The sequence below is a fragment of the Cariama cristata genome, unplaced genomic scaffold (genome assembly GCF_000690535.1).
Source record: "Cariama cristata isolate BGI_N322 unplaced genomic scaffold, ASM69053v1 scaffold14376, whole genome shotgun sequence".
Taxonomy (NCBI): domain Eukaryota; kingdom Metazoa; phylum Chordata; class Aves; order Cariamiformes; family Cariamidae; genus Cariama; species Cariama cristata.
This window is the reverse complement of record NW_009623905.1, coordinates 5,543-32,228: the sequence shown is the minus strand read 5'-3', so window position 1 is coordinate 32,228 and position 26,686 is coordinate 5,543. Positions and strand designations below refer to the sequence as shown.

Below are 26,686 nucleotides of genomic sequence, written 5' to 3'. Positions count from 1 at the left end.
GAACTTTCTTTAAATTGGGTAAGTCACATGCTCATTATTACAAAACATTTCAGAAGTGCAACAAAAATCATATGATTTCATGTCTGCTGGAGATAGGTTCCTTAAGTGTGTAAAAAAAAAGCACAGCAATTAAGGGATCCAAAGCAGTAACTATTTAACTGCTTTTTGTAACACTAGCTGTCTATTTTCACCATTTAACTTTGAATGCCAGTTTTACATGGAAATTCCTTGGACTAACAACAAATTGGAAAGGCAAATGCTAATCAAAATTCTTTCACACAAATACACTCAGAAAAGGAAACTGGGAGATTACTCCACTAGAAAGAGTCTTTTAAACAGATTTTATCCTGGTCAGGACACAGGCCGCCTGTTCTGCTAATCCTGAGCAATTAAACATTTTTATTCTTTCCCCTTATTTCTTGTAAAAAAAAACAAAAAAAGCTGCAACACATTAAAAATGTAGGGCACTATTGAATTCCTTGTCCCTGTGGGATGGAAGGCTGTGAAAACTGGCATACACGTAGCAGATTGTTTTTGAGTCCTTCTGCAGGCCAGGACTGGTGGAGCCAACTTTAACAGTGATTGAAAAAAAGCATCATGTTCGTTTCACCTAATTCCTTAGATACAATGATACTTAATCCTCGTAACACTCATTATCAGCAAAAACGGCTATCACTGACATGCAGGGAACTAGTAATGATTTTAATCTCTGGAAAACACTGTACCTGGTTTAAGTTGGCTGAAACAGCCGCTGATGTTTTTGTGATCTGAGTCAAATCCCTTGTGCAGATAAATCCCTGCATTCAAACCTTGCAGGATACTTAGTCTGGGCAGCTTTATAGTCAGAGGTCTGCAAAGCCCCCACTGGGACCGGCCTGCTTTCAACATTTCACATGAAAACCTATATTGCCACCACCCTCCTGTCTCCCTCCAAATAGTCAAGGAGATCGGCCAGATTTCACTTTGGAGCCTTTCAACATAATTTCGCTTTACAAGTCTAAAGGAAACAGGCTGTTGGTGGTGTTATACCTATTCCTCACAGGGCTCCATGTGCTGCATTAGGAGCACATCTGTATACATCCAATAATTCCTTTTCTTTTGCATTTATCCAGTATTTATCATAACTTCAGATTTTAGATCTAATTAGAAGTTGCTGGTTCCATTAGAAAAAAAGATTTTGTGAGCTCATTCAATCATACCCAGGCTAGGAATTAAACTTAATATTCCCGATTTCAGTTTAAAAGCAGAAAATTAAATAATTTTTTTTTTTTTTCCCCACTAAGGTTTTGATATGCAAAAATCAGCCTTTTCACTTTCTGGAAGTCACCATTACTTTCCTGTTAAGCGGACAATTGGTTTAAGAGTGACAGAATCAAAAATTAGTTTCTTCAACAGCTTCCATAAAAAGTGAACTGGAATTAGGACAAAAGAAACATACTGGAAGAAGCAGCAGCAATTGCCAACTTGATTTGGCTTACAGGAAATTAGCAAGCAATGTTTATGTACTCATGAAACATTCCAAGAAAGCATAACATTACACTAGACACCACTGGTAGACAGAGGATGCTCCCAAGGGAAAATCCAGTGGAGACAGAGTTCAGTGAAAAGGTAGCTGACAGGGAATTTGAAGGCGAGAAGAAAGAAAGGGGGGGAAAAGACTAGGGATACAAACGTTCCGGCTCAGCCTATTTATTCCCTAGTCTTTCCCCTAGGCTGAACCCAGAAACGCAGCTCCAATGAGAGACTGAAGGTACTGTTTGTTCTCCCTCATTGCTGCTCAGAAGGATACAAGCTTTCAGTGCTTGCAATTCTATTAACTCATTTCTAAACTACTTAACTCTCATCATAGTTCAGTTATTTTACATGCTGAGGATTAAGCAATGGATGTTTACCCTGAGCTACATTTTTATTTTGCAACCCTAGAAACGTAATTGTAAATGCCATTTTTATTACTCTAGTCTCCATTAAACAAACTTAAGCAGAGAGGGACGAGGAAGAAAATAAAAAGAAATCTTGTATTTATGGTCTTGTAAGTACTTGTATGTTTAGCTACTTACTAAGCATTCAGGCAATTCCGTCCTTTCATTAGAAAGAGTGAAATTTAAGATATGCTTTGCTTCTCGAGAGGGCTGTAAGTCCACTTTCTCTGTTACTATTTTGACTTTGGTACTGCTACACATTACTTTAGTCTGTAACGCATACAACCTAACTGGAATTTTTCTAAGTAATACAGCTGCTGATCATTTTAAAAGGTGTAGTGACCAAAGTTGCCTTAATATATCTTTTCATATCATTAAAAGGAATACAAGGGCAAACCTCAGATGCCATGCATTTTCAGAATTTCTTCTCTCTACATTTGAATTGGACAACCAAGAATTTAATAATTAAATCATCGGCTAGAACAGGAAGTCAGTAGTAAAATAAAGTTAATTTGGCATGCAGTTCACAGCAGATGCATCTGTGTAAACTGTAATTCAAAATAATCTACACGTAATGAAAAAAACATCTTAGCTGACCAAAATCCTCCAAAAAATCAAACTTCTATAAAAAGCTGCAGGGGAGGGGGGACGACAGGAGGGGAAGGGAAATGGAAAGGAAGTTCCAATGACAGCGTTTCCCAAGACCCTCATTCACTTAAAAGCTAAACTGCTTTTCCTGTTTTAAGTCAAAAGTTTGCCATGATGGAAACAGGTAGAGAAACACAAATCAAATCCATAAAAATGTGCAACATAACACTTTCTTATTTAATCCAATCTATTGATGCTAGCCAGAAAAATATTTCAGCTATAACATTAGGGCCCGAGTCCTTCATGTAAGTAACGGCAATTTCGCTCAAGTTACAACCTCGAAATTTTTGAAATTATTTATTGCTTAACTGCATGCAGTGTAAGACCTGACAGCTGCAAGATCATTTGGGATGCAAACACCCTTTCTGAAACTTACCTTTTACATCAACAGCTTTGAAGTACATGAGTGTTTTCTGCTAGCATTTAGAAAAGTAGTCAACACTGCAGTTGATAAAAGATAGCCCAGTAATATCCTATTACATCTCTTTAAAGGACATTAAAATCATCCAGGGCTACAAGGTTGATCAGGAAGGCATCTATTCATACTGCAAATATACACATTACTGTTTGCAGTGTAAGCCATCATTATTTTGCTAATTCAGGAATTTTTGTGTATTGCTGGACATAGAAGATAAGTGCATAAATTAAAATTGTTAAAGTTTTATAAACCAAACCTTACCCACATGCAGGCCTCCAGCCTGACTTTTGAGATGATAGCCCATAAAGAGATGGATCCTTCAGTCACCTCCTCATCAGGGCAGATAATTTGATCCGGGTAAGGAGGCTCAGGAAAATTAACCGAGTTACATTCATATGCAGCAAGAGTAACTGATGCTATGTGTGGACCCTGAAAAAAACACAAGTAATTTTATGTTAGTTATAATAAAAGTTAAAATTAAACCCCACATTTGTCCTTGATGCAAGGAGCCTAGGCTAAAACTTAGTGTTTCTCACTTTGGCCATTATGAAACGTTACATATGTAAAATGTTGTGTTTTGTTTTTTACCATCTGAAGTTGAGCTTAGCATAGCAACATTGAGCTATTAATGCTCTTTCAAATAAAAAAGAAAATCCTTCTTGTGGTCCACTAAAAATGTTCAAGAGCCTTTCAGCTTTTGCCATGCCATTGTACAGTAGTATGAGTTTGCCAAAGAAGAATTCTTACTGCTTAAAAAACAGGAAAATTTTCAAAACTTTAAAATGTTCTCCTTAAGGTATTTATGGCCTACAGCTTTATTAGAGCTGGTGTTTTCCCTACTACTGCTTTTAGAGGATGGTAGTATTTAAATTCTATGTTCAATTTTTTATTTTTTATTTTTTTTTTAAATGACTGGGACTCGGTGACATCTTACACAGGACCTTCTTAACTTTTGGATCTTTCTCCAAAAACCAGTTACTTAATTTCTGTTAGTTTTTTTGTGTATACAAGAAAGTGACCTTACTGCTGTTTGCTCAAAATGGTTTGAAATACAATTCAAAACTTAAAAGTTATTTAAATGCCACGTAATTAAATTACTTCTAGTCTCCATCTTACATTAAAAGATTTGTTTTGGACAGACCTCCAAATAAAACTAGCATAAAAATCTATTCAAGAATTAAACTGCTACGTACTTTAAAAAACTGAAAGAATTGCCACCATTTTAATACAAAAGAAGTGAGAAGCAATTCAAATCGTCTATGGCCTGAACACTAGATGTTGTAGCTAAAAGCAAAATCACTTAGCAGAAGGTCAGGGAAACATTGTCTGGGGAAGAAGGTGGGGGGGAAGTACTGAGTAAAACTAAGGTCTTTTCATAAAGTCACAGATTTGAATAAATTTCAAAGTTTTCTTTATGTGCAGAACAAATTACACAAACCTTAACTTCTGCTATTAATTATTTGATGGGTTTTGACGTCATGTTGGGAAACATATTGTCAACAAGTTTCTTCGATGTTTTTTCCTTTAAATGAATCACGTTTTATTAGACCAGTAAGGGAGCCTGATACCCCTCACCCAAATCAAAGCTGAATTTATTACAGAATAATGAGGGGAAAGTGTGATAGAGCCCAGCACTGCCATTCACCTGCACAAGGCTTCCAAAGCTCACTTTGAAATGCAGGAGCCAGAGGTACATTCAGAGGACCCTGCAGGCTCCATTTGCACTTTAAAGGATAAAATTCCACAGCAGGTCTCACACAAAAGGTGAAGCTCCTTTGCTTTTTCTAGACTTTCTGGGAAGATGATTTCAGTTGGGTTCACTCACGTCAACATTTCAGGTCCCACTGAAGAGACCAGAGCACTGGATTTATGCAATTACATTGATACTGTAAGTTTTTAGTGGCAGTGAAATAAGAACGTTGAAAAAAAAGAAGTTATATTTTTCTGTACAACAGCTGCAATTACCATTGTCATACATAAATAATTCAAAATAAAACCATTCTTCTGGAATGCAATTGGTAAAAGACAAGCTGCTCTGATACCAAGTAAATTCTTTTATTTATTCCTTGTTACTTTACAGGAGACTAACTCAAAGTGCTTTGGCATACTTTGGGTTACATGAATGCACAGATGCAGCCTGCTGAGATAATAAATGAGGCAGAGTCTCTCTTGAGGGGGGGAAGTTTCACCGAAGTAAAACTGAAAAAGAGGGGATCCAGAAATTGATACACAAGAATGATTTTGATATGGAAGGGAGAACAAAGAATGGATGAATGAACCAATGACTAATAATGTATACTACTGACATTTCTATAAGCCTCAATGGCAATGAACTCCTTTTTGGTACTTGTAGCAAGATCATCTCCATCCCCAGAAGCTTCATATCTAATCAAATAACATATCTCTATTTTACTCACTGAGGACAGATGCTATGAGATAGTTGATGCTTCCCTAAAACTGTAAACTACATTTATGGTAAACCTGGGAACCTCTTTCTCCACTGTACTCTGACATTTAGCGAATTGAATCCATTCCCCTCCTTGCCCCTCCCCAGTCTGACAGCTACCTTGGGATAAAAAAGGGCACAACCCATCTTCCTTAGATTAATGGTTTTCAACTGTAGATATTTGCAATAAAATTCTCTTGAACAGCAAATTTGCATGGAGGAAATCCCCCCGTACTTGAGTTGTAAATGACCATTTCCTATGTTCCCTTTAGAGTAAGGGTAAGGTCGTTGCCAAGGCAGTGAGATACGGTGTGTGAATCAAGAAGTATGGTTTTCAGTTCCACAAAATTTGGAAGACATACCACACTACAGTATAACTACAGCCAGCTGCGATGGGAGACTGTTAGTTTCAGTCTTATAATAGTAAGAGACAAATTTAGTCACTACTATAGTGAGGCCCCCACCTCCTTGCAAGGTTTCAGTGATGGCATTACCAGCATTCCTTCTCAAACTGCACACAGGGTGTATAAGGAAGACCGTGCAATCTCAGGAGAGTAAGCAATGACAAAATGCCGAACTGGAGACTGCTGCATGAGCTTTTTGCCCTGAGCAGCTTCTCTCAACAGAGTTGCCATCCTTGAAATGGCTTAATGGTCTCCAAACATTGCCTCTTGTTAAGAGAGCTCTCCCAGTCTCAACAAATGTCTGCAAAAGGAAAAATTCTACAAGAAGTAGCCAATGGAAAAAAAGGCATTTCACAAAGCAGCTGTAAACACCCAAGGAACCACCTGAAGACTACGCCAATTGAACATAATTCTTCCACTGCAATGTAAACAATTCTATAATGGAAAAAAGTTGGAGTTACGGAACCCACAGAAGCCACTTTTTAACTGGAATAAGAAATAAAGCATAAATGGTTCATTTAGAGCGATGAAGTGTGGAGTACTGGAACTCAGAGCAAGCCAAAGGAAAGCAGAACAATCCTGTGTGTCCTCCTCTGGCAGCGGAGCCCAGTTGTCCTGCTAGTCAAATGGACAACGTCTCACAGCTCAGCAGGCTGCATGCAACATCTCCGACATCTGCTTTTGTTCTAGCCCAGCTCTGAAAGCTTACATAGAGTGTTATACTTTCACAAAGTTGTGGTTACCAAGCACCTCAAAACAATGGCTGGCTAAACAGGACCATGGTTGCAATGGGGGTGGGAGGGAGGAAGAGTGGGAGCATCACTGGATGTTTCATAAGAGATGTGCCATTTTGCTTTATATTTAGCAACAGTGATGGTTTAATTCCGAATGAAACAGGAAACCAACTTCAAATGGGCTTTAGGTGACACCTTTGGAAGATCCCAGTCGATACACACTCAGATGTTTTCTCCTCCCCATGCCAGAATTCTCATACAGTTTTTCAATCCTCTTCACAAATAATACCTCCTCCTTCTTTGCGTGGAGCCACATTAAATACTCAGAGTGTGTTGCCTCTCTGCAATAGCTCAGCTGATTTCAACACTTTAGGAAACCCTCTAAGATATCCCCTCTGTGACTCTAACTGCAGCTCTACCTTTCAAAAGGGCATTTGCAAAACGACTTCAAACCCTGTCATTCCAGACAACAAACATTAAACCCAGGCAATTTAGTAGACATGCTGCTTGCCAAACCAGGAAGAGTCACTGAAATTCAAGGCATGTAAGATCCTGAACACCAACTGTCTTTCCCTCACCCTCTTCCAATGATTTTTTTTTTTTCTTTTAAATTGCAGGAGGCACTAACAAGGGCTAACAGAGAAGAAATTGAGAAACATCCTGCTGACTCGGGTGAGAAACATTTGCTTGCCACTACTGATGACCAGAAGGAGCCTGTGGTTAGGCTGGAATGCGATTTGTTAGAAGTATCTGTACAATTTAGAAATCAAACAAGACAAGATCTCGTCATCAAGATCAACTCAACATAAATCTACTTTTTTAGCAATAGTAATTTAGGGGAGTTTGGAAACCCCTATCTACACAACTCTAATGTCTCATCGAAGGTAACCTCAAACTCTTGAACTCACAGGCCTTCAGACAAGTTTTAGTTCAGTGATTGAAAGCACCTAAGTTAGAAAAGACACTGCTAATCCTTAGAAATAAGTTACTTTAAATGCTGTATTATGAAATTTCTAGAAAGTATAATCTTTTTGTCTATAAATTGTGGTTGGAAATTAATCAGTGCCAGTAGAAAGAGACAGCAGATATATTAAAAAAAAATAAATCAAGAAGTCCTTAAAAACATTCTGGTATGTATAATTCTTACAACAGAAAAGTCTTTACCATAAGGAAAAATGACTGAATATCCAATTAAAAATTAATCATATTTTCACATTATTAATTATTCTCTGCACCCAGACTGTGAAGACAATTGAAGCTATAAACAAACTCCATATCAAGTGTTGGTTTCTCATATGCCCCTTCACAGAACAGCCATATGAGCACAAGAACAACTACATCTAATTTTAACCTTTTATTTTAGGGGAAGATATACTTTTAGACTGGCTCTAATTTAGAAACATTTCACAAAGAAAAGTGATACGTCTGCCAGCAAGAAAAATATTACACTGAACTCATTGCTGAACTTAATGTACTAAAAATCTGTTTTCTTCCATGGATACACTGCTTTTCATACTGGGTTCAAGACTTAGCCCTTCCACAGGGGAGAAACATGTCATGCTATATTTGATTAAGATAAATTGGAAAAACAAAAGCTTGCTTCTCACGGGAAACATCCTGCAAGCGTTGCCCCAGGCTGCGACTCATCTCATACTTATCTATGAAGTCATTACACCTTTCAAGAAAGTAACACCACGTTACAGCACCTTTTTTATCTTCAAGAGCAGTGGACAACAACCCACAAAGAAAACTGCTCTGTCATTAAGAGGGAAAAGCTTGATCTGGAGGTGGCTAGTAAATATGTCACTCTAGTCTGTCTGTCTGTGTTACAAGATTAAAAGGTCTCGTGATTTTATATAATGTCTGGTATGCAGTGCTGGCTGTAAAACGGGGCTCAGAATGAAGGAGGATCCTGTACCTAGAGCATCCGCAAGTGACACAAACATCCATCAAGCAGTCAGAGCTAGTTTTAGCAGACCGTCACGGCATTTCAGCGATGTATTAATTTTACAATCATGTGTCTGTTAGCAAGTTTCTATTCCCACTTCAGTCAAGCCTTGCACCACAGCACAGAGCTGATGGAAATTCCAAACGATGAGCCACAAACTCTGAATATGACTGAACAAGAACCACCAAGGGAGCAGGCACATGGTATCACCGCATGCATAACAGGGCCACGTTGCTACTTTGAGGAGTAACATGAAAAGCAGACGTTTTGTAAGGCTGTGCCCATGCCACTTTCTATAGGAGCAGACTCATGTCAGGGAAAGGCACAACCAGAAGAATCCAAGTTTATACTGTGGTGCTGACAGAAGACAAAAATAATCTGTCAGTGCTCTCCCCTTGCCCTTCCCTAGCCACCCACTTATTATTTCTGAAGAATAAATCACAGCATCTATTCAAATTGACACTAGTAGTGATGATTGGCTTTAATGTCTCCCATTAGAGATCATCTGGCACTGTTATCATTATTTCCAGCCTGTTCAAGGAAGCAGCGACATGAAAAGTATAAAGTTCAGGCTGCGCATAAAAAAAAAAAAAAAAAAAAAGCAGAACTCCAAGGGAGCAAATGAGGAGAAAGCATAACGTGACCTCCCAGCAGTTATGAGACACAGAACCAGTGATGAAGAAGTCAAGAGGAGATAACAAAAACAAGGCATCAGCATCTAAAAGGTAAAGTCCATCGACCTTCAAAAGGAAGAAAAGGGTGTACCTATCACCTTACTAGCTCCTCAGCTTGCTGCAAGTTCAAATCACTATGGTTGGCCAAGACGCTCAATATAGCTTAAATATTAATATGACATCAATATTTTGCGGACTTCTCAAAAGTCGAAGTAAGGTAGCTAATCCCGCACAGATGGAGGTGCTTCACATTAGCTGTTTATTGCCAGTTCCAACTTTAGATAAACCATCCAGACTCTGACGTACGCCACTTTCAGCAGCGCTGGAAGCCATATATGGAACTCAACAGTCACACCATTTCGGGTTCTGACTCATGAGGTCCGGCAATTCACAGTGGGGCAATACGGGAGGTTATTGCTTCCAGCTGTTCCACCAGCCCCTGCGCCAGAGGTTACCACCCTGGGAGCAGGACAGCGGGACCAGCAGCATCTGCTCGGCACTCGCCAGGCTTGTGCCCAGCAGAACTTAAACCACCATCAGTTTCAACTCACATTAACGCAGCGGATTGGGGGGCCCTGGGCTCAGTTCACAATCTCCCAGACTGAGCTGCAGCAGTTGAAGGGATTGTTCTTCCACAGCATAATCTAAACCAGAGGCACCGGTTTTATTGGGTGCACTTAGAGGGACTAAGACTCCAAATGAACGTTCTTCTCCTTGAAAATACCACTTTCAATCTCCTTTTTTTCTAAATGCAAGCAAGTCACCAGAAGATTTAAGAAACACCCAAGTTATACAACTAGTCTGGCGGCAGTGTCCAGTTTAATGCACTGGACCCTTCCAGTTCTTCAGTGCATTATTAGCATTAATGCTGCAGTTTCAAGCAGAACAGAGACCATGCGAGCTGTAAGCAGGAGTTCTCATCAAGAGATGATTAGCAAAAGAGATTTTATTTTTTTTTAAAGTTCTATGTCGATTCAAGTATTCCAGGATGTTTCAGTTCATTGTAGCAAGCTTAGGACAGCTGGAGGAAGTAGGTTTAAAGGCATGAAGGAAACAAATGAGAGAGTAAGAGTCACAAACAACCCTCACACAAACAGGAACCATTTCAAATTATTTTAGAATTCATTTGTCTTCTGCACCCACCATGTATTTTCCTTTCAACTGCCTTAACAAGTCAATAGCAGTAATCTGAGCACAGATATTAGACAGAAACGTTTATTTCATTTGTTTTAGGCTTGGAAGTTGACATGTGAATTGAAGAACAGTATGGACTGGAAATGAACACCTCACTTAACAAAAATAATTCAGCGCTGGGAAGGGGAGCACTGCTGCACCCTCCCACCTGGCTGATGCAGCTCAGCTTTTGTTTCTCACTTTTTCCCTTACACACAGAACCCATAGTTTTCTTTTTCTGGGTTACTCACACTAGTCTTGAATGATCCACATGAAGAGGAAAAAAAAAAAAACAGCTTCTCCTGAAGCTGACAATCACTAAGAAAATACTCCCGTATTAAAGTCACAAGTAAATAAATGGAGGGGGGGAAAAAAAAAAAAAGTAAGTTCTGTGGATTTCCAAGTTATTCTGCCTACTACTTTTTGTGAGCTTTTCTTTTTAGAAGCACTTTAGTAATTTTATCATGAGTCTCCTTATAAGCTCAGCTCCTGGCACCAGATAACTAAACGGAATTAAGTTCAATTTTAAAAAGTTTTCAGTAGTCCTGGCAGGAAAAGGCTTTTTTATTTGTATGCGAGTTGTTTGGTTTTCTGTTTTTTGGGTTTTTTTTTGTTGTGTTTTTTGTTTGGTTGGTTTTTTGTTTTGTTTGTTTTGTTTTAAATTGTTTACACCAACAACCTTTTTTTTTTTAAAGCTAATGGGCTCATTATTGCATAAGGTGTCCGGATTTTAAATCTTCAGATTCTAACCTAAACCAGTTCAGATAGGGCCAAAACACGAGTCATTTCAGCTGCAAACTACCACATTTTTGGGACGCCAGAATGTGACCCCTGGCCAAAGCCAAACCCTGGAAGCAATTCACAATAAAAGCAAGACACTGAACCCTCCAGCCCAGATAAACTCGAACTAGCTCTCTAAAGCCAGCACCGTCAATAAGGACACTGTCTTTCCAATCCACTTCTCTTTAAAGGCAGTTTTCTGTTCTGTTTCATGGCCTGAAATTATTGCTGTGCTCTCTTCCACTCTGTTACAGAACACCCCAGTAAGAATTGACAAACCCACATACTACAGTTTTGAAAAAATTCGAACTCTCGTGTGACCTCCGCACACAAAACATTCCTATTGTACCTCAGGTTTCCTGTTTGTGCTGGTCCACAGCTCGGTCACCAGCAAAAAAAACCTTTTCAGCAGTTGCTCCACTTGGCTCTATCAGCAAGCAAGCAGAGATCCATATTTAAGAAACAAAAACACAAACAAATGCAAACAGCCAAAGCTCGCTCCACACTTTTGACCTGTAAGGAATTCGCTTCCATTCATCCCCCCCCATTACAGATTACAACAGGCCATACACAGAAGGGACATTTATCATCTGCTTCTCGCGCAAGGCTTTTTGATAGGCGTTAATTCTAAGCTGATTTTGTTTGCCTCGGTCGCATCTTTTGCAATTCATTTGCCAGAGCTGAACTGAAACCAAATCACGAGGCAGAGCGTTGGGTGACGATGGCAATGGCGGCGCAGTCCCAACCAAGCACTCCACACCTAGTGTCCCCCGCTCCACCGGAGCCTGCGGTCCACCGGCGCTCCGGCCCCTCATTCATTGCATTTTGCAGCAGCAAACAGACCTCTCCAGGATGTACAAACGCAAGAAATTCCTGACAAGTTACCCTCAGTCATCTTCTTTTAGCAATTAGGTGATTCAGGCCATTTATGTTTTAATATACCACCAACAGAAGAGAAAATATCTCAGGACTAAGGAAAAAAAAAAAAGCAGCATGCTGCTAAAAACAGTATTTAGAGTCATTAATCGTAACAGTTTTATCTCCTACAGAACCACATCACGATTACTATTTTTAAAGTGTTGTTTTTAAAGAATTGTGAAAAACCTTTAACGGACTTTGGGAAAATAAGCCAGTAGACTTGTTTTGAAAGCGTCAGAATAAAGAGGATTCTTGGAAGAGTGGCCTGCTTCCCTATTTTTGCATTGAAGATCTGCTCTGTGCCAGCCCTTAGCTCAGTGCCAATTTGCAGCACGAGAATTGTTTCCCAAAAAGCCATGTAAAATTTTACGTTTACTGTTGGCTACAACTAAGGAAGCAGCATTAAACTAGGAAACAATACAGCAGACAGTGTTCAGAGCCTTCATAACATATAGAAAGTTCCTGAATCGCAGAAATAGCAATAAAAAGCCTATTATCAAACTAACAAAATTGACCTCTCCCTCCTACACCTAGATGTATGCAGCAAGAATGTTCTAGTGACCAACAAAATCCAAATCAGATGTGAAGCGATATTAACCAGGGGCAGTAACATCCCCCCCTCCCCGAGACTGCTTTAGACTGTAAAATCTACTTTAAGCAAACTCTTTCCAAGTACTCTCTTCTCAGCTAACCCCAGGATCTCTGCTGGCACTTGCATTCATGCTGCTCCAAAAAGCAGCTGGTGAGAGATGCTCTGAAGAATCCAGACAAATGACAGTTTTCAACACTGGAAAAACAGCTAACCAGGCCAGGGAAAGCAAACATCCAGAGTCATTCATATACTGCATCTATTGCATAACTACTTCTGCGCTTTGCCCAGCTAGCAGGCTGTGCTTGCGAACAGTTTGCTATGAAATCAGTTGTACGCAGTAAATGGAGGGCTATATTTAAAAAAGATGCACCTGTGTCACAGCTGAAGAAGTTGAGGCGCACTGTCTGAACAGGTGCCTACATGCCATCAATTCCTACCCTTAATGGCAGAGACAATACTGCACGCCTCGACAAGAGCTCAGCAGCACATGGGTGGGCCCAAGAGCATTGTTCTCTAAGCATGTAATTGCATTCCCAACAATCTCACTGTACATACAGATTTAAAATGAGCAATTAATTATAAGCAATTTTAAAACACTTACTGAGTCTATTCTCTGTTGCCAGCAAATCAGGCACTAAAGCAGAAGAAGATTCACTGGTTTGTAACCTTTGATTTCTTTGAATCAATAGACGAAGAAGTTTTATCATAATGAAGAAATGTAATTAAAGTATATGGAACAAGAAAAGTGGATATACAGTAATGTAAAAGTTAATATCTTGAGTTCCCCGCATAACCTATCGTATTTCTACTTTCAGAGGCAACTGCTGCACAACTATCAGCAAATTAGTTAAACACTCCTCCTTTCAAAGCAAATTAGTTAAAAACTCCTCCTTTTGAAAGCTGGAGCTCCTAATTGCATTGTTTCCAGATGGGTTAAATCCAGAATACTGGATTTAATAAGAATATTCTGAAATAATTCACCCCTAAAAGTTGCACCAACAGTCTGAAGTCAGTACTCCGCATTCCCTTTCACACGAGGTGTAGGCTCAAACTGAGGAGATACTGAGCAGTGCATGCCTACATCGATAGCATATTACATATAGATATTGCTGACACAGCTGTACTGACAAGAACATTAACAGTTCAGGTACTTAAAATGGCAACACGGTGTTTGGGCAATAAACTGCTATTTTTACACTCCCACTGCCATCTACTGGCTACAAAGCCCACACATCCCACCAACTGAGGAATCATTTAGTGTTCAGACAAGCCTGCAGTGCTCAAAGTGTTAACTGACCTGAATTTACAGTCCAAGCTAATCACTAAAGCTTGCAAAGGAGAAAAGAGGAAAAAGAATCCTTGCTTCTCTTTCTTCCTATGCTCACTGCCTTTACGGAATTCCCTCAGTGTAATAGAAACATGCTTGTCTGCCTTACATATTTAAAGCAAACAAGTATTTCTCCTGTAGTGTTACATATTAGATGTCGATGGTAGTTTTAATATACATTTTAGTCTATAACGACCTTCTAAATATCCAGTGCAACCTATTTTGTCTATTTTTCCCCTCCTAACAAAGTTACATGAAACCTTCCCTCTTACATTCCAAATAAATACCTTCTCTAACAATATTAAACTAAATTTCTTTTCCTAGGTGATACACCTCCCTGTAACCTTTGGAAGGCTGTTCACCTCCTACACACCCACCATAAGTTATACTGATAAGCCAATAGAATTTTGCATACACGTTACTTTAATGTCAGCTCAGGTCATGGCCTAAATATATCCACTAGGTTCATGTATCCCACAGGAAAACTTAAATGATATCTTATGAAACTTAATTTGTTTTCTATTAAAGTAACTCAGAACTATTTAAACATCTGGATTTTTAAATAGAGAGTAAAAGAAAGGTCAATTCATTCTACCTTCTTTTAGAAAAAAAGCGGTGCTGTCTTATGAAGACTTCTTTATGTGACCAAATCATCTTGGAGTGGCCTAGGGTATTAAAAAGACAGCACTCTTGCTACCCTGTGTCAGATCAATGCACATCCAAGAAACACTATCCACTTTCAAATATAGTTTAGAAATGGCGTATAACGTTTCTTATTTACTAGATTTCTGACACAACACGTGTAAAAATTAAGAATAGGAACTGTATGATAAGCTCTCCAAACTGCTTCAAAGACAATGTCTAAATAGGTGAAATCTTTGGTTAGAGGAAATCTCACGTTGACTCTCACTGGTTGATAGCCTAAGAAAATACATACAAAGCAGAACAAGACTAAAATCTATGATTTAAACTGTTTCCTACTTGCCAACTTAAATCACGACCAACTGATTTCTGCAAACCTGGAACTGCTTTCCTTTCCCTTCCTCTCTCTGTCCTGCTGATAATAGCTGGTGATCCCATTCTGCTGCATTTTCACTTGCACCGTAGGTTGGCAGAAAAGCCAAAGTGAGCTGAATTTGTGAGCTTGACTCTACCTCATGAATCACTCGATGCTCATTTGCCTCTCCAGCGAGGCAGAGCACCTCATTTCAGGACTGATGATTTTGATTGATTCTCCCTCTGTCCTGCCCATGTGTCTCACTGTCCCTAAGCTACTAACAGCATCGTCTCTGTGAGTCAGAAAGATCTGTACCTTGTCAATTCGCTGCTGTCTAAGCACTCTCCAGCGTTACACAAAAATGTTAATAGACACTGCGTTCATCAGCTTTACCGAATTTCCATTTCCAGTCATTTAGACTGACAGCAATATTTTTGCCTGGAAGATTTCTGTTTAGCAATAGTTTCCATTCTCCTGTACTTTCTGCCTCCACAGTCTTTAGGAAAGAAGCTACGCTAACAGTAAGTCTAAGACACTAAGAGTAAGTCTAAGACACTAAGAGTAAGTCTAAGACACTAAGAGTAAGTCTAAGACAGCTGCAAATGCAGCCCATACAGATGCCATTCGATCAAACAGGCATTGCCCTGCTGTGTGGAAAAGCACGAGTTTCTTGTTTCTTGTAGTGTTTTCTGTGTTATTGTTAATGATTAAAGCAGTTCTGAAAGTAAACATCTGTAATTGTTCCAAATACAAGATGACATTTGTTGCATAAACTGGTTTTAATTATTTTGCGGCCATGAATCCCTCTCTTAAATCCAGGACAGTGGTTTCATAAACAAGGAACTAATCCAATGGCCAAAAGCAAAACACACCCAAACATGTCTCTAACTTTCCTAGCTAAGTTGAGATAAACAACATCATACAAATTTTCAGAGCAGATACTATTTCGTCTTTGTAGACAAACATTTTTCTTGCTATTATTTTCAAAGCAAAATTAATAAGACTGAACTTTAAAATAGCTGCCTATTTCAGCAGTTTCAGCTAGAAAAATGATCATTTTAAGCTACTAAAAAAAACATATGCTGAAAAATTTTAAATGGAAACATTTGAGCCACACACACTCGAAAATGTTTCATTTACATTAGGAAATTAGAGGGCAGAGCTTGCAGATTTTGCCTCATTGTTTCTAAGTGAGGATTAACAGCAGGCCAATATCTACAGTTCAACAAACATATAGCATACAAACTATAAAACAAGGTTATACAGTATAGAATATGAATAGCACTCACTACAGCCCAGAAGCATTACACTAAGTATTTCTTTTCCTTCAGAAGTACTTAACGTTTAGGATTTACGGTATATTCTTTATTCACATATTTAAAAATAGGCAACAAATAAAATACTCGATTTAGAAAGAACGCGGTATGGAAATATCCTTACCAAATAGAGCAGAAAGGTGTGGAGACCTGTTCCAAGTCCAACAGAGGACAGAATGCCTAGTCCTACCCAGTAGGCACACCAGAATAACTTTTTCTCCATATACCGCACATACTGAAAAAGAAGTCACAAAAGAGAAAAAACAAACAAACAAAAATGGTGATATCTCCTAGGGGAGAAAGTCAAAGCTACAAACTAATGCAGATAGTTATCTGGATTACAACAACTGAAATAGAATCCTAGATACTTCTATTTGCAATTTATTACAATTACAGCACAGACATGTACAGAAAACAGCGCACTTTCAAAAGAAAAGCCCACGTGCCTTAGAATCAGCAAGTTTCCAAGGAGATAGATGAAAAACTCAGGTTCAATGGTAGGGGATTGAAATCCAGAACAGGCATACTAGGTGTGAGCAGTGAGCAGCAAGCCCCAGACAGTGTCTACTGGAGCCCAAGCAGCGAGCAGACAGCTCAGGGAATTGCCTGAACAGATTAAATAAAGGACAGAATTAGCTGCACTCTCAGTTAGTCTGTTGAATGTTTTATCTTGGGCCAGTGAGTAACCAGGTTTGTTACTTTTCAAAAACAACAAAAATGTTGGTTGTGAGTTGCACATATAAATGAGGGAATATGGGAAAGTCACAGCAAATTCTGTACATAAAAAGTCCAGTTGGGTACACTGGAGAAAGGGGAGGCAGTATCTCCCTCCCACTGCCATGAGAGCAATACTAAGAGGATGAGCCAGGTCATCAACTTGTCTGCATCACAGCCCCAGGAAGAGGTGCCATTTTATATCATTCTTGGACCAACAGCACCAAGATGAAGTCTGAAGCCTGGTTAAGACTGGTAATCTGCCAGGGTGTAAAAAGGTCCTGAAAATGCCAAGTGAAAACCACAAATATACTTCACTATTCTGAGGACAGTTTTGGAAGAAAGTGGCTCATATTCAAGTATATATGGTATACAGAGATAGGCAGAGGCACCAGCAGGACATGGACTTTAGGTCAGGAGCTCTGAAGGAAGGGGGATGGACAGATACCTGCTGGCACACATGACTTGAGACCACCCATAACAGAGAGCTCCCAGCACTGGCTGGGCCCTGCAGGGTCACGCTCCCCTCGCCAGTCCCAGGGGCACAGGTTTGCTCCCAGCAGGCTCAAGGCAACCTTGAGCAGCACGGCTCTGCCAAGCCTTGGCGCAGCGGATGCCCAGCAGCCAGCTCCAGGGCCATGTGCCCCAACGCCAGTTTGCAAGGGCCATCTAGTGGCAAATGTTCAGTGCATCACGCTCTGGACTTCGTGCTGACAAGGGCACCGACCCAGTTTTTAATGAAGCAGGTATTTGTCCATCAGGAACGGGCCATCGATTTACATTCTACCAACTTGCTCTGCGTGTAAGTGCTCAGGCGTCAAGCATGGGATTGAGTGAGCAAGAATGCGATGAGCCGAAGCAACTCATTTCACTGCATTTCAAGACCCATTCTGGGAAGCCAGGACTCCTGTTCCAGACCTGCATGTCCCTCAGGCAGCCAGTGACACACCATAGCAGTATGGATGTAAGCAAGTTCTCTGAAACTGGGAACCTGCTGATTTCAGAGTCAGAGCGGTAAGATGATTCAGTTGCACAAGGAAATGCTCTGCAGGGTTTAAAAGGGCTGTCCGCCCTCAGGGAAAATCTGAAACTCAAAGAGAAATGGGGAGGGGAAAGGTGTAGAGAACACCATCACCTTATGCTTAAGCATAGGCTTACACTTCAAGTGATGCAAAAGCATCAGTCTTCATGTACATCAAAGAACAAAAAAAGTTTTTAAACAACCATTTGAAAACAATGGGGGTATGAGAAGCATCGTCAAAACAGATTTGAACCACGTAACCATTTTATGTCTAGATATACATCTATCCTAGCTGGTCAGGAGACACTTCCATAGAAGCAGAATAAACATTTTTTGGGAACCACGAAGTTCTATCATGACTCAGTTTAACGTTGTATCTCAACAGCTCACACCACTATTAAAAGCTTGTTAACAGCAGATGTGAAGGAGTACTGCAGCATCGGAGGTGTGCTTATTCAGGAATAGAGGAGAACACCTACAGATGCAACAGAATAGATCAAATTATATAGCTGATCATTCCCTATCTCTAAAACACAACTCATCCACAGGCAACAGAAAGGAGTCATGACATGAGAAACAAATATCCTCAGCAAGCAGGAGTTCAAAAGATACATTACAGTTTCATGAAGACCCCATTCCAATTCCCAGTACATCTACTTTAGCGCAAGGACAGGAAGTATTGGTCACTAAGGAAAGTAACTCGAAAACCTTCCTACCTGTTGATGTGTTCCTTCAATGTAATACGTAGCTGTAAGCACTGCAAGCGTCAGTAAAAAAGACACCAAGATACTTCGCCGATGCCACAATCTTAAAAGACAAATGGCAATTAGAGTTTTTCACAATTTAGCATGCATTTCAAAGTAACTTTTTTATCCCTGTAGACTGGGTCTGCATGGATGTAGTCAGCAGGGACAATGGCAGCTGAAAAGTTTGCTATTATAAAACCATAAACCTCCCAAGAAAATATCTGGGGAGTCTTTATTCTTTATGGAAAAATCTCTGCTTCACTGTCAAGTGAGATCAAAGTTCAGCCATGTTTGTGTTTCTTTTTAAGTAAAGAAAAACAAAGTAACTGTCTGAAAACAAACACAATCTGAAAAGAAATACTCAGCTTCTGCAGCCAAGAGAGTCTGAAACACAGAGCCATCAACAACATCCATGGTTAAGCAAAGTGCAACGCAGGCACTGGCTCTGGGCAAGGGATAAACTGTGGGTGGAACGCAGACGTGCTAATTTCAAATTGTGTGCTGGTGGGCAGAACCGCAGTGACAGTAAGAGGAAAAAAATCCTTATACTATTTTTGTTCCCCTGATCTACTGAAATTAATCTCTCTCGCAGCAGCTCAAAGTTTAATAAATACATTTTAGCTAATTATGAAGCATTAGGAAGCTACCACAGTAAGGGGAGAACAGTGTTTTCCTATGTAGTATGATACCAAATTACTTTTGAGCCTGTTTAGTTTTACATACACTCTGCTTGAGATGTGTGCGGCCACATATAGTAGATTAGCAAATACATTTATTATTTTCTGGGAAACACTATTATATTGTCACCTAAAAATATAAAAAAAACAAGTGAGAGCATCACTTAAAAATCTCAGACATGAAAGAGCAAACTATGAACATAACTTACCTATTTAGACAGAAAAAAAAAATACAGAAATGAGACATGTAATACAGAAAAAGTCACAAACGTTTCATATTAAGCAAGCTGAAAAAAGTAATTCTAACTTTTCTTCAATTTTAAAATAATTTGTTCTGCTTGTTTTAGTATGACAATTGGATTTTCAAATGATTGTCATCATTTGAATCACAATTTACTCAAGTGGAACACAGGAGATCATTATGAGTCAATCTGAGGTCTCAACTTAATAGCTTGTAATAGTCCATGTTATTTTCTGTAAAGATACTGTCATCTTAGTGCTAGACAACATAAATGTGCTGCACAACAGAAGATGAGAGTGCTACCTGTAACAGAATTTGATGTCTAGGAAGCCAGGTAATACTCAGCTTAAAATAAGACCTCAAATGTTATTTCTGCTGGGATTTAAATAAATGCTTGGAGGTTGTCAAAAATGGCTAATGTAAGATCGGATAAAAAAGTTCAAAGAAACAATAAGTAGGTTTGGGGCTTAGACTTTTTTGGGGGGGTGAGGAGGTGTAAAAGGGGATTAAGACTACACTACGTAAATCTGGTCTTTTTCATACAAACAATTTCAGAAGATCAAAATGGAAAACAGAATTTTCTCTCAGTGGATCTTAAGCATCAGCACCTCAAACCTAGCCCAGAAGGGTCAATGAACATAGCCCATTATCACCAATCTCAGCTCCCTCTGCAAAGGAGCAGTCCAACAGCTAGAATCACCCAAGGAGATACTAGATCCTATCTTCTGACTGGGAAAATGATTGTAGACTCAATCCCAAACACAAGAGATTCCAGTTACCAACACAAGTGCTAGGATGGCTGCTACTCTTGGCTTTTTCAGTTGCCAATTTTACTCATGTTTGCCTTTTGACACTCTAAACCCTCTCAAGCCTAGTGCATTAAGAAATAGCTATGCATTTCAGCATTAGTAGGGGATGTTAGGACTGCTACTTGCAAATTTTCTAACTGGAATAAAAGCCCATTTTATCCAGTATGTAAAAAATACTTAGGGAAAGCGCTTTAATAAATCGTTTCCTGCTGTCAAAGGGACCACATAGCTTAGAAGCAAAGTCCTCCTCGAAGGATCGTAAACACCACTGCAAAGTTCCATGTAATCCTGAACCTTGGCCTAGCTGAGCTATTTGAAGATCATTCAGCGATACTAACATATACATTAATAGATCAGTACTTAACACTGCAGTCATAAGTACAGTATCTGTTGCCTTACGGATCCCTAGACACTGTCCCACTCCTTCAAATTGGAATATTCAACTCTCCAGAAAGGAAGTTTGCAATTTTCTTCCACTGACACCTTACTGTATTTACATTTATGTAATTTATGCAGAAGGTCTGAGTATACAGTTAGGAGTGCGGTATATTCCAGTAGCCACCTTTAAGGTACAAAACCAAGTATGTTTTCTGAAAGAAGAATTTTAAAGTTGAGAGTCATCAGGGAAAGCGAGATGTCAGAATGACCTACTGAATCACAGCATGGGTTTCCCCAGAACGCTTAGTACAAGTTAAAGAAATTATCTTTACTTTATGGTCCATTCCTTCAAGTTTATTAGAGTTTCCAGGAAAAAATACTGCAAGGTAACAAGCGGTTGTCTCCACAGTATAATATTCAATCTCTCTTCTCGGTCCCTTCGCTTCCGTTCACTCAACAAAGAGGAATCTGCAAATGAAAAGTAACAGAAATATAAAAGAACAGGCTGGCAGTTCAGATTCTATCCTACTCAAAAATATACTGCTTTTTTTTTTTTTTTGCTTTGGTAGGAAGTTAATATGAGCTCCCAGTCATCTTTTCTACTCATCACAAAGCATTTGCTCCAAGTGTATCAGAAATCGGGTGACCTCCAGCAAAGGAAATAAGGTGGCTCTTTTCCTCCAGGTAGCTGACAACCACTGAAGAATCTAATCGGTCCAGGGTGCAAAAAGTCTGGCATATCTATCAGCCTTTATGCAAGGTACTGCACTACTAGTTACAAACCAGCCAATACGTTAGGTCAAATGCAACTCTATCGCCCACTACAGAGACCGCATTTCACTCGGATCTTTTGAATTTGGTTCTCTTCCAAAGCTATTCTCAGACGTCTTCAATCGAACCAGATTGAATTACACGCACTCTTTATACACTTCAGCCACCATGTAACTGGATAATAGCATCTACCCTCCCAGTCAGGATCCCCAGGCTACGGTAAGCCTTGCCACACTGTTCAGCTTCTCCAAAATGAGCCCAGCAGACAGGAAGTGCTCCCATGAAAAGTACCTGCCTTTCATACCACAGTCCTTTGCTGGACGCCAGCAGACAGGAAGTGCTCCCATGAAAAGGACCTGCCTTTCATACCGCAGTCCTTTGCTGGACAGACACGGTACATTTGGTTGCTTTTAACTGCAGTGATTTGGTTATAATGCAGTGCTCAACACCACTGTAAGACCACTCACTGTACACTACCATACAAGTACAGAAGAAAGGTTCTTCTAATAAATGTGTTATTTTGCACTTACAAGACAGTCAAGATTAATAAAAACCCTAGCTATTTTTTGGATGACAATGGCTCGTTCAAAGGTCATCATGCTAATGAGGGGTAATAATTTTTAAGCTTCTAAAGAAAATGAATTCTGAAATAAGAGAAAAAAATAATACCACAAATGGAAAAAATACACAAAAATAACTCTGGTATCCAAACAGACACCAAACTTGTTCAAACATCACTTACTACACAAAAGTCAAAACATAAGTATTCTGTTTTGCATACATTTAAGGCATTGCAATAATATTCACAAAATTTAAATCTGTAAAAAGCTGTTGCATTTAAAATATTAATCTAATCTGAATCGCCAGCATACTGTAACCCAAGACGTGTCATTTCAGTCTTACTCCAGTAACTGAAACATGCTGCCTTATCAGATGCTAATATTTACATAGAAATTGCATACCTCGTTAGTCACACAGCCCATTTAATTTTGTATTCTTTAGCTGTACCCATCAGTTGCTTTAGATGAACTAACAGAAATCCTACAACGGCAAATACTGGATAATATCCACATTCCCTCAGAGTTACAGAATGATTTAAGCCTTTTATTTAAAGGCTTTGATTTGTTCCATACCTACACACGTACAGCTGCTCTTTAAAAATGTTGCCACATTTGTTGCTTCATGAATTCCTATTCTCTATTTTTTCACTTAATGTATCTAATAAAAATGCTTCAACCTTGTTTTTTATGACCTTGTTTTTAGTAAAAGTCATAAAGGACAATGGTGTAAGATCGCATACAACTTCAGAAATCACTTGGTTACAAAACTTAATTAAATATGGATCTGGCACATTCAAAGCTGACAGGAAACAAACTAAGATGATTATCATTTCTATGCTATACAACACAGCACAGATAATTTGGTGACACAAGGCTCTTCGTGAAATGTTCTCAGGTTATTTTTCATGAGTCCTAAACATTAACCTGAGCCTACTTCAGACATAACAGTAGGAAAAACAGAGGTGAGGCAGGAGATGAAGTAGTTAACTGTTTTGTCAGTAATTTATCATTGACACTGATAAATTATAGTGAAGCTAAATGTCAACAGAAAAGCTAGAAATTGGGAGACTAATAACTGGATTTCTCCCCGAGTAAACCAGATTTTTATTACCAAGTACGAACTTTCCAGTGCCAAAGGGTGGGGCTGTATAGCCTGACTTCTACAGCCATATATTTGCCAACATAGTTTAGTTTTTTTAGCTCAGTCCTGTTGCAGCCCCTGTTGGCACCCAAGTCAGCTTTACAGGGCTCACATGCATATGAACTACAGAATAAGAACTTGGAAGGAGAAAAGAGTATAAGAAAAAATTGAACGGAAATACATAGCATAAAACTATTCTGTGGCTTTACAAGACATAAATCCTCCAGACTTCAGATTCAGAGATGACTGAAGTTTCCAAGATCGATTCAGGCATTGAGGCCCTTTGTATCATCTGGGCATAAAGTGCACCAAGAAGAATGCCTTCTCAGTACGGTGCTGGCCATTTTACACACCAAGCTGACCAGCTGAGAACATTAAGTCATTTTCCACCTACCTGTAAAGTTTCCATTGTGCTGTTCTTTGATCATTCCTACGCGTCTCTGGTCACAATCTGTTCCATTCTCTGCCATTTCATAGATCAGTCACGTATGGGGATCTAACAGCAAAAGAAAACCAAAAAGCACAATGTCTCCTTTTCTGGTTATGAAGAGTCCATTGACTCCATAGTCAAAGGATATAGGCAACCAACGATCAGTTCTCCAAATCCAAATCTCAGTTACCCTGCATTACACCATTAAAAAGGAGAAAGTGATTCAAATTCCACAAGGACAAAGATTTAAACGTTTCCACCTACATAAATTCAACTTTTTCACTTAAATGACAAAACTCTCTCACTTCCAACAACCGAACAAAAGCTTGTTAAACAATCCCTTCTACTAATCAGCCCACTGTTTGGGCTCCAGAAGCAGCAGAGCTTCATACAAACCTCAGTTCATTCCTGAGGGAGAGGCACTTAAGATTTGATTCTCATATTAGAAAGCATCTGTTCTGGCACTAAGCTTCCAGGTAGTTAGTATGCAAGTAGACCTCAAAAACCTAACAGTCTAAAAAAATTAGCCCTCAATATGGTAACCAAGATGCAGAACTGCATCTCGTGTTTTGCACAGTCTAGTATCTCTAAACCAGAAAAGGTAAACTCTTCAATGGACAAGACCTCTCTGACGGAAAACTTTTTTGAAAAACATACATTCGGTCCGATAGTTTAGCCTCTCTCTAGTGAGATCAGCCTTAAAAAGCCCAAAAGAACAGCTGTGGTTTTGCTTATCCAGGAGACTACATAGTGTAATAATTGGAAGCATAAGCCAGAATGTTGCAAGACCTTCTTTTTTTCTTTTAAAAAAACCAAAACACACAGCTGACAATTCTTATGCAATCAAACACAAGGAAAGTAGCCAGTCAGACTCTTTGCTTTAAAAATCCTCTCTTGAATCTTGAAACAGTTTCTGGAATTTTATTTTGGAAAAGAGAATCCCATAAAGTTAAAGCATCTTATTTGCATTGCATTTCTCCCTGTAAGCAAACACGATTTACAGTTTTTGATATGCTGCTTTTGTTGGAAAGAAAAGTAGTGCAATATTAAAATGACAGGTTATATAAAACTGTCTACTAGAGGAAATTGAAGTTCTACAGAAAAAAATACTTCCCCTTTGATTTACGTTAGGCTTAAGAGCCAAGCAGCAACTCTGGTTTGGTAAATGGGAGTGCGATTGCACCTTTGATTCAGACTGCAATAATTTTGTCAATTTTTTTAATAAAATGTTAAAAAGATTTCAGATACTGTATTTAATATTTCCAGGGTTTCATAAATCAGTTTTAGACAGATGTTCTTCTAAACAGATACAAGCCTTCTGCGTTACTTGTAATACACATAAAATTGCTAGCTAGAATGTGATTCTTAAACAGGTTTTACTTAAAACCCAACAGTCAAAAGCACCAAGGTCTTGGGAAGGAGTCGTTCCTCCAACACCTCCTTCCTGAAATGACATGCACAGAAATAGAAATCTGTCTAGTTAAACAAGCTAGTAGAAACTAATCTCTTGCATGTTATAATTTTTATTCATTGAAATTTGGGCCCCAGAATACCCAAACCACCAAGAAAATTAATAAAACAGCCTTGCAAAAGTTGCTTCTGAAAAATGCTGAAGAGCTCCGAAGTCAGTCAAGGACAACAGAGGACTGACCTGCTGCAGTAGGAGCTCTACAGCATCATTCTGCAGTCATTTGCAATCAAAGGCTTGCTCTGAACTGCTAGTCAAACACCAGAGAAATGTGAACCTCTTTCTCTCCTGCAGCCCAACACTCTGGAAGTCAGTGGAGTTACACCAGTACTTAGTTGAGGATAACCGGCCAGCTGCTACGGCGATACAAGGATCAGATGTTCAGCCATCTCATCATTTCGTTAGGACAGTAAGTCCCTGTAAATGGTAGAGTGTTTTGTTTCTACTGACTGCACTTACATGCGCTTATTTTTTATATATAAAAATACGTATTCATACACATAAACAATATAAGCTTACATACACACATACATATGTATATCGCACACACACGTTACACACACAAAGCCCAAATTGCAGAGGGGAATATTTAAATTGGGCATCCACAGTTAGAAAGCCTGTTGTTCACAGAAAGCTGCTTAGGTAGCAAAAGCCGTCAGAGTCATTCTGCATACAGCCACACTGAAAAACAACGTTCTGGTTTAGGGAACTTCAGTCACTTTTTGTTGACTTAAATATAACAAACATTTCAAAAACCCAACAACTTCAGTGGAAGCCACAGGTTCCTCATTTTGAAATCCATCTTTTTTCCTTGTGCAAATCTAGCCTTCAAAATTGAAGTCTCAATTGGTTTGGTCTCTGCTCTCAGCTTAATTACATTTCAAGAAAGATAACTTACTGTAATACAAACTGCTCTCCATGTTTGTTGCTAAAATTTAGGCTGTGCACAACACTCCCTCTCCATGAACTGAATTCCAGTGCAATCCATTAAACATCTTACCGACACATAAAAATCATCAGTCTCTAGGGATCTCAGGTGCGTTGCTACATACATATTACAGCTTTCACAAGCTCAACTAACAGAGCCAGTTTTACCCTGCCTGCTTGGAAAGGCACTAATCTGGGATTAGCTTTGCATAATGCTACCTCAAGTACACAAGTCAACGTTTACAGCAAAGCAGATAAATAATCCCCCTTGCACACTTCTGTAGGGTAAATACTTGTTAAGAAAGTCTTAAAGTTCAACCATTCTGCAGAAAAGCTCTAAAAACTTGTATTTAAAAACACAGTTGACTAGGAGATTTGATACCTATCACATGACAAGTCCCAACGGGCTGCAATTCAGAAACCAAACCCTTACTGGTTTCAGAAAACACTCCTCTGTTTACCAAAGTCTAATTATACTTAAAGCATCTTAGCATAAGGAACTGGAGGAT

The 26,686-nt window shown here is 39.2% G+C and overlaps 1 protein-coding gene across 1 annotated transcript in view; it reads right to left on the bottom strand.

Annotated features, from left to right (window-relative positions):
- Positions 1 to 23,847, bottom strand: part of VMP1 (vacuole membrane protein 1) — a 46,833-nt gene extending 22,986 nt beyond the window's left edge. The window contains exons 1-5 of the mRNA XM_009702961.1: positions 23,747 to 23,847; positions 21,213 to 21,348; positions 18,746 to 18,836; positions 16,419 to 16,529; positions 3,247 to 3,414 (exon numbers count right to left, since the gene is read on the bottom strand). Of these exons, the coding sequence (XP_009701263.1) occupies positions 3,247 to 3,414; positions 16,419 to 16,529; positions 18,746 to 18,836; positions 21,213 to 21,348; positions 23,747 to 23,822 (582 nt within the window). The 5' untranslated portion in view covers positions 23,823 to 23,847. The remainder of the gene's footprint in view (positions 1 to 3,246; positions 3,415 to 16,418; positions 16,530 to 18,745; positions 18,837 to 21,212; positions 21,349 to 23,746) is intronic.
- Between the last annotated feature and the right edge of the window lie 2,839 nt (positions 23,848 to 26,686).